At 33.6% G+C, this 9,189-nt stretch overlaps 1 protein-coding gene across 1 annotated transcript; it reads right to left on the bottom strand.

Annotated features, from left to right (window-relative positions):
* Positions 1–5,786: 5,786 nt before the first annotated feature.
* On the bottom strand, positions 5,787–8,625 carry LOC133677143 (xylan glycosyltransferase MUCI21-like). Its single transcript, XM_062098985.1, has 3 exons — positions 7,947–8,625; positions 7,766–7,843; positions 5,787–7,299 (listed from the first exon to the last, which is right to left on the bottom strand). Exons 1-3 carry the CDS (start codon positions 8,164–8,166, stop codon positions 6,005–6,007), a joined length of 1,593 nt encoding a protein of 530 aa, XP_061954969.1. The 5' UTR covers positions 8,167–8,625; the 3' UTR covers positions 5,787–6,004.
* Between the last annotated feature and the right edge of the window lie 564 nt (positions 8,626–9,189).

The raw sequence follows: 9,189 nt of genomic DNA, 5'->3' as shown, positions 1-9,189 counted from the left end.
TGATTGCTTTTTTGAACTCTATATGAATGTTTTATCTCCCATATAGAAAACAAAACTTATGGTGCTCTTTCTACCTTCCATATCTCTAGCCCAATCACTATCACTATAACCCACGAGATCAAAACTATTAGAATATCTATAAAATAAGCCAAAATCAACATTACTTTTGATTTACCAAAGAATTTACTTTAAAGCTTTGAAGTGTGTTATAGTTAGTGTTTCCATAAACCTACTTACATATCTTACCCAAAAAAAATATCCAGACTAGTGCATGTCAAATATCTCAAACTCCTAACTAAGCTTTTGAACGTTGTAGAGTTTATATTCTTTCTTTTATCATTCATTGACATCTTTACTTCACACTCAACTAGAGTATTTACTTTTCCATAATCCTCTATCTTGAACTTCTTAAGAACCTCTCTTACAAACTTCTCTTGATTCACAAAGATTTCATCTTCTCCTTGTTTGATCTCAATCCCTTAAGTAGTATGTTATAAGACCAATGTCTATCATCTCAAACTTCTTCACCATTCCTTGCTTGAAGTCTCTAAACATTTTTGGATTATTTTCTAGTAAAGATCAAGTCATCCACATACAATAAAAGTATCACTACTCTCTTTTATCTTTATATAGATAGCATATTCATGAGGGAATTTAACAAATTTATTCTTTAATAAATAGCCATCAATACGACTATACCAAGCCCTTGGGCCTTGCTTCAATCCATACAAGACTTTGTTCAACTTTAATACCTTGTCTTCATGTCTCTTCACTTCATATCTCATGTGTTGCTCAATATAGACCTCCTCTTTAAGAAAACTATTAAGAAAGGTTGATTTGAATTTGATAGATTCTCCATCTATATTAGGTAGCAGTGATAATGATTAATTAAATGGTTTCCAATCTAGCAACTAAAGCAAATACTTCATCATAGTCAATCCTATACTCTTGACTATAGCTTTTTTCCACTAAATTTGCTTTGTACCTCTCCACCTCTCCTATGCCATTCTTTTTTTATTTGTAAATCCATTTGACACTTATTGGCTTCATTCCATTTGGTCTAAAATCCAATTTTTATGTCATTTTTCTTAACTGATGCAATTTCCTCATCCATAACAATTCTCTACTTTTTATCCTTTATTACTTCTTCAAATACTATAAGATCACATATATCAAGGTGACAATATAGTGTTACATAATCATCAATAGGATTAATTACCTCATATAAGTCTTCAAGGCTCATCATATTTCTTGATGGAGTGCCACTACTTGAGCTTCCACTAAGAGAAGAATGAGAAGGAAAAATTAAGCTCATTAGTGTTCGTAAAGCTGTAACTATCGGTTCCTGATGATCTTCATATATTTCATCCTCTATATCAAGAATCGGTAGGAAGTTATATTTCTTACCATCATCTACCTTCCAATCATATGCTTCCTCTTCACTAAACTTAACATCTTTATTAATCACCATCTTTCCTTCATTAGAGTTGTAAAGCTTGTATTCTTTGAACTTTTGATCATAGCCTGTAAAAATTATCTTTTTACTCTTGTCATCTAGCTTGGTCCTTACTTGATCATCTACATGCATATAGCCAATGCTCCAAAAAACTTTCAAGTGAGAAACACTTGGCTTTCTTTCACTCCATACTTCTTATAGAGTCATGTCATTCAAGCTTTTAGTAGGACACCTATTTGACAAATAGATATAGTATAATCTACAACTTTGGTTTAAAACTCTTTAGGAATCTTCTTGGTTTTGAGCATACTTCTTGCCATGTTGAGAATGCTTCTATTCTTTCTCTCCACCACACCATTTTATTGTGGTGATCCAGGCACGATTAAAAGTCTCTTTATACTAAGACCTTTACAAAACTCATTAAAATCATTATAAAAAAAATTCACCCTCTATCCATCCTAAATGATTTAATAGAATCACTTTCTTTTTCAATTAATATCTTAAACTTCTTAAAAAAACTAAACACATTAGACATTTCTTTTAAGAAGTATACTCAAGGTTTTCAACTAGAATCATTAATAAAAATTAAAAAAATATAGATTTTAACCAAATGAACATGGTTTGATAGGACCACAAACATTAACATGTATTTCTTGTAAGGGTTGACTTGCTTTTGATGTAGACTTCTTTATAAAGCTTTTGTGAAATTGCTTGCCCACTAAACATCCTTCACATAACTAATTTGGATGTATAATGGATGGTAGACCCTTTGACATCTCTTTTTGTCCCATCATCTTCAAGTTATTAAAGTTTACATGCTCAAGTCTCATATGTTAAAGCCAAGTCTCATCCTTCACACATTTATTTAGGCATTTAGACACATTCATCTCTATGTTTAGCAAGAACATTCTATTCTTTGTTATGGATACATTTGCAATCATAGCTCCTTTAGTGTCAAGTAATATCAAAGTATGATTTTTCATCTTAGCTCGTTTTTACACTTTGTGTCTCCATAAAACTGTTAAGCTCAAAACAAATTAAGTAAATTATTCTAAAACATAAAACATGTATAAAATACTAAGAATAAAGTACTATAAAAGATACAAAAATATGAGTGGATGAATTATATATATATATATATATATATATAAAACATAGTTATAAATTGTATATACTTGATTTGTTCTAATGATTTTATGTATTGATACTGTTTTAAACTCTTCATTTACAGCAATTATTCCTTTCCCTAACACTTAACATGTTATCTCTGTAAAGATCACGAACACCAATTATCTTTATTGGTGAATGCAGATGAAGTTATATTTACTTGGACAAGGTGTTTTCCAATTTGTTGATAGTTCTTTGATATATCTCTTTTCTCACATAACTACTATCGATGACTCTTTTCTTCGAGTTAATCCCTCTTTTGTTCATTGGAAACAACATAACCACCTTCTTTTGAGTGTATTATTTTCTTTTCTTTTTATTGATGTGCTATATCTTTTTGTAGATTATCAAACCTCACACTGTGTTTGGCGTACTTTTGAGTAAGCACTTGTTTCTCCGTCCAACTCTCGTATTATGCAACTTCATAGTTTCTTTCAAGATCTTTATTAAGGTGATGATTTAGTTACCATATATCAGCAAAAAGTGAAGGCCTTATGTGATGGTTTATCAGTAGATGATTGGCCTTTTTCACTGTCAAACTTCAATTTATATGTGTTCCATAGACTTCAAGGTGAGTTCAGAGACATGATGACTAGTCTCTACACCAAGGCTAAACCCTTTTCATATATAAATCTTCATAGTCATTTTCTTACGAATCTGTTTTTTCACAACAATTCCCTCCAATCCATAACTGTTGTTATAACTACTCTTCTATTGCCGGTGCCAGCCTAACCTCCATCAACCTTTGTTGCACAGGGCCAACACTCTGGTTCATCTCATAAAAGCTTCAACTCTCACTTTGGTAAGGGGAGATTTCGTGGTGTAGTTGGTATAACAACCAAAACAACAACAACACAGGTTTTGGTTACCATGGTTTTAATGGGTATAACAATGACAATTAACATCAAGGCAGTCATTTTAACAGCTCTCAACAGTGGTCCAATCCACACTTATTTGGGCAGAATCTTAGGTATTAACTTTGTGTTTCTTTTTGTCACTCGATGCCATAATGTTCATAACATATGAGTCACAAACAGTAGCCTAATGTTAACCTTGCTCTCAGTAATGCTTCCAACGCTAGCTCTGTGGATTGGTTTCTAGACACTTGTGTGAATCAACACGTCACACCTAATCTTTTGAATATGACTGGGTTTGAGCCATATCTTGGTAATGATCACTTGCATGTTGGTGATGGTAAAGGACTTTCAATATCCAATATTAGACATATTATGTTACATACACCTAAGCACACCTTTACTTTATCTAATGTTCTACATGTGGCCCATATTAAAAAAAAAAAAACAAAGAAACTATTGCTTTCTGTTCAAAAATTTTATCTTGAAAATCATATATCTTTTTAATTCCACTCTTTTTTTATGTCAAGGATCTCACCAACAAAGCAGCGCTCCTTTTTAGTCAGAGTAAATATGGTCTCTATATTTTGTCTAAGTCTTTCGCTACGTCAATTCCGCAGGTTTATTAGTCTTCTAGTGTATCTACTTTTACTGATATTTGGCATCGATAATTAGGTCATCCTACCTCCCGTGTTTTCAATTTTTTTTGTGTCAACAAATAAAATTGCGTGTAATTCTAGACGATTTAATTTCCAGTGTTAAGTATGTCCACTAGAAAAGTCATCGCGTTTATCATTGGGACCTACGGGCCATAAAACTTATGCTTCAATTGATTTAATTTTTAATGATATTTAGGGTCTTGCTCCTATTCATCGAGTAGATATGTTTTCCTGCAAACTAGTCGATACTCCTATTTTTGCCACCAAACTTGCTATGATGTACGATTGCATGTGTTTTGATCCTACATGGTTTCGTCAAATTATTGGTGCTCTTTAATATATCGTATTTACGAGACCAACTTTTTTTTTTGTGAACAAAGTATGTTAGTTTATGCATGTTCTTACAGATGCGTATTGGGTTGTCGTTAAATGCATTCTGCGTTATCTGAAAGGTACAATTTCTTTTGGCTTACATATCACCTGTAATTCTTTATTTACTTTACATTGTTTATAGATGTTGTTTAGGCTGATAATGTTGATGATTGTAAGTCAACGGGTGGTTATCTTGTCTATTTTAGATATACATCAATTTCTTGGAAATCAAGCAAACAACGTATAGTTGCTTGATTTTTTATTGAGGCTGAGTATAAGGTTTTAGCTGACGGGGCTTCTGAGGTCCTATGGCTTCAATATTTTATTGACAAATCTGCAGATTACTCCTACTTCTCTGCCTATGCTTTAGTGTGATAATTTGAGTGCCACTTATTTATCTGTCTATTCTATTTTTCATGCTCGTACTAAACATGTGGAGGTTGAATATCGTTTTGTACACGATAAAGTTGCAAAGAAAGACATTCAAATTCACTTCATTTTCTCTAAGGATCAACTTGCAGATATTTTTACCAAGCCACTTTTCACCACTTCTTGTAATCATTTTCGATTCAAGTTTTGGGTTAAACCCCATCCTTAGAGGGTGTATTATAGGAATTGCTATTTTATAGGGTATATATTACAGTAATTCTATTTATCATGTATATAGATTAATTGTGTGTTGTAATCTCTATATTAATTATTGTACACTACCCTACATAGATAAGTAGAAAAGGTTAGACTAACTAATTAATTGGTTAAGCGTTCTACTTTCTCAACTCTCATGGTCAAACAGTTGAATAATAGATACTTGTTTCTGCAGTAACCCGAATGTGGGTGTTGTTCCTTGTGAGCTAAGATTGATGAAATAATGGAGAACCTTATCATGTGATCACATGTTATCATTGAGTAAATACGAGTCACACTTGAAAATCTCAAGTTCTATGGAAATTTAACCAAATCAATGTCAATTGCAATACAAATTAATCTTCACCATTTGAATACGAGTCACACTTGAAAATCTCAAGTTCTATGGAAATTTAACCAAATCATTGTCAATTGCAATACAAATTAATCTTCACCATTTGAATTTTATTTATTTTTCAGCTTACTTTGCTCAGAAAGAACGTATTGTAGTGGTGATGATAAACCTACTGCACATGGTCGAACGCAGCGCGCGGGCGTCAAAATTAAGCTTCATGTCTTTACCGGACTGGGAAAAGAGAAGAAAAAGGCATGAAGTAGCAGAAGCTGAGAAAACCAATCTAGAGACACTGAAACTGAACTAAAGAAGAAATATTAGCCCAGTTAAAATACTCCAAACATTGTGTGATTTACACATAAGCTTATTGGTATTGTGTGCTTAATATACGTACTGAGGACTTATGCAAGAAATCTATAGTCTATACAAACATATGCACGCCTAGTTGCCCTTTTGTGCCTTCATTCTAATGCACAAAGATGAATCACATAATATATCTTCATGCAGTCACTAAATATTACTGTGATTGGAGATGATATCTACTATTCACTTTTGCGATAGAGTAACGATAAGCACGAAGTAACCTCCTCTGAAATCTTCCAAGATTGAGCCTCACATTTTGGTTATCAAGATAGATCGACTTTGTGTATTGCCATCCTTTGTCAGACACGCTTCTGGGATCTCGAAGAACAGGATCATTCTTATCGTATTTGTCATACAATGAACTCTCTCTTGGAAGAATTTGGTAGCCAATATACTTTAAACCAAGCTTCCTTGCAGGCTCACCATAATAAGCATCGGCTGCCCATTCTGTTCCTAGAGGAATAACTTGGATAAAAACAGAGCCAGGCTTCATAAACAGAAAATGAGTCATGGCAGCACCATGGACACCAATCATAACTTCACTTGAATTAAGTGCGCGATATATCCTGGCCAGTTCTGTCGTTGGTTCAGGCCTCATCACTTCAACTCGAAATCCTATTTCTTCAGCCATCTTCACCAATAAATTCTCATTAGTTATAGCTCTAGATCCATTTCGAGATAAAATTACCAGTTTAGGTTTCTTCAAGGTGGCTTCATGCACTTGCTTTAGGTTTTTTTTTGATGAATGAGCTTTCAGTTCAAGTTTTTTTTGAGCTCCTCGTTCTTCTCCTTTAATCATACTTTTAATTCGAGGCCAGTAAGCTCGGTCTAGAAAATTGCGAAAATCAATAATGCTTTTATTCTCCTGCATCAGTGAAGGATCCACTGTGAGCTCATCATGGATTCTAAGACCAGCAATAGCTTCAGGAAAGCAATGGGTTTTCTTGTCTCCACTAAAATCAATGGCAGGATAATCCGAAAGAAGTGAAAGAATGTTTCCATACTTCATGATCCACCAATTATGATAATCAAGAATAACAAACACAACCTTCTTCTTGAAATGCTGTGATGTAATGTACAAAGGCAAAATCCCATCATTGAATTCATGATAAACATTACCGGTGTAGCCTCCAGTCGAAAAGAACACTGCCGGTACATCATGCATGACATCGCAATGATGGTTAATTCTAGAATTCTCTGTCTTTGCAATAAGGCCTAATTCATCAATTGAGTCCATCACACTCGTTTCCCATTTTCGAGTGTATGGTTTGATCTTTTCATGATGGAGTTCCTCATCTTTATCAACTAAACTCGAAACCTTGTTCATCACAGAATTGTTATTTCTTGAGGTGAAGAGGAAGATCGAAGAAGAGGCAGAATGTGTTCTTACATCTCCTTTCATAACACAGACATCAGAACGCATACTGCTTCGGTCACAACATATGGTTCCTGAATTTACCACAAAAAAATATGTAAAAACTTTGGGGAAATTAACAGTAAAACAACAATTCATATTACTATACGAGCCTCCCATTTGAGCAAACTTCACAAAATAAAAACAAGGAAAGAAAGAGACTTTAACCCAGTAATTTTGTGTCTACTTTTTTTGTTACAGAAACTACATCATTCACTCACCGTGATTGAGTAACCACTTAAAACTCCAAAAGAAGAAAAAAGAAAAAATCAGTTCCATCATTAATTCTCCCTAACTTTCTTGGTTACGTAATTACGTAGCCCAAGGAAATTCTAAATATCAGAAAGCAGTAAACGTCAAGGCTGTTAATACCTAATACTGTTTGATTCAATAGAACTTTTTAAAAAAGAAATAGAGGAAGAAAGGCAAAAAGAATAGAACACCACAAAAGCAAAAAGAATAGAACACCACAAAAAAGAAAAGAAAAAAGAGAGTACTAACCATTAGAAATCGAAGAGCACAAATAAGCTTTTGCATTTACATTAGTAGCAACCCCATCACTTTCTACATCAAAAGAATCTGCAAAAACCAGACAAACATCAGCAAATGCAAAGAAGAAGAAAAGAAAAAAAAAAGGAAGCAGATAAAAAAATAGCCAAAACCATGAGAGAGAGGAGCTTACACGAAAGAGAGGAAGTAGAGGAAGAGCAAAACAAGGGAGGAGATAAAATAAGACAGCAAGAGAGAAGAGAAAGAATGACAAGAGTGAAAAGCTTGGGCCTTGTCCTATTGAAATAACCCGAGCTTGCTGCACACATCAAAGATGACAACAGCACCTCCTCTTCTTCAACATGTTGACGATCACCTTTTTTTAACTGATGATATCTATAGGAGTGCACCATTGCCAACGTACTATTCTCAAATGTAAAGCTTGTATGATCTTTTTTGGATTTATAAAAAACTCAACGACTAAAACAAGAGAAAGAAAGAATTTTTTTTTAGTGAACAAAGTTTCTGAGCAAACCCCAGTACTTTATTTACTTCTTTTGTGTTTTTCCAAAGGTTCTTCCTTTTCTGGGTTGTAAAAGTGTTGAACTAAAACCCAGTTTTGAACGGAGAAAAGAGAGCAGTTCATGTATTTGTAGAGAGAGAGAGAAAACACAAGTTGGTTTCTACGTTGTCGTAATGGTTATGCTGTGAAGGTGTTTCTGGGGGTGTTTACGTTGCTAAATTTGAAAGACAGAGAGAGAGGTTTTTCTAGTTATGCTAAAGGATGTTTCTAGGGACGTGTACTTATTTGCGTTTATATTAATCGGCATACCAGGGAATAGAGAGAATGATTGCGTGCGTGCGCGCGCGTGTGTGTGTGTGTGTGAGAGAGAGAGAGAGAGAGAGAGAGAGAGAGAGAGAATGAAGGAGGAAGCGAAGGAGGAGCCAATGAGGAACGAAGGTGTCTAAAAAGGAGGCTATAATATTGAACTTTTGAAAAAATTGAAGAACTGCATATGGTATTTTGTTTTCGGCAGTCAAATTCCGTGTGAAGAGCAAATCAAAGAGCCGTCCTTTCTATTTTCATCGACAAAATATCATCATACAACACAACATTTATGGTGTGATTGTGAACCCTAAATTTGATGAAGTTTTGTCATTCATGTGTGTGGTTGGTTTATCCTTGTCGTTGTTAATGCACCGAGTTTTTTAATTAAAAATATATTAGATTATTTTTACTTTTTTTACTTTTATTATACTACATAAAAACTATTGATAAACATATAAAAATTATTAATTTAATATTTTTGCAAGTAACAATTAATTTAAAGGCAAGTTGAAGCAAAAAAAAAAAACATCAAAGACACAAAATATGTAGTTTATATCAGAGATTATTAGTTTAGAAATGTAGATATTAAAATCACAACAGTGATTGG

This window comes from Populus nigra, chromosome 17, assembly GCF_951802175.1.
Source record: "Populus nigra chromosome 17, ddPopNigr1.1, whole genome shotgun sequence".
NCBI lineage: Eukaryota > Viridiplantae > Streptophyta > Magnoliopsida > Malpighiales > Salicaceae > Populus > Populus nigra.
Note: the sequence above shows the minus strand (reverse complement) of the source record. Positions and strands in the feature narration are given on the sequence as shown.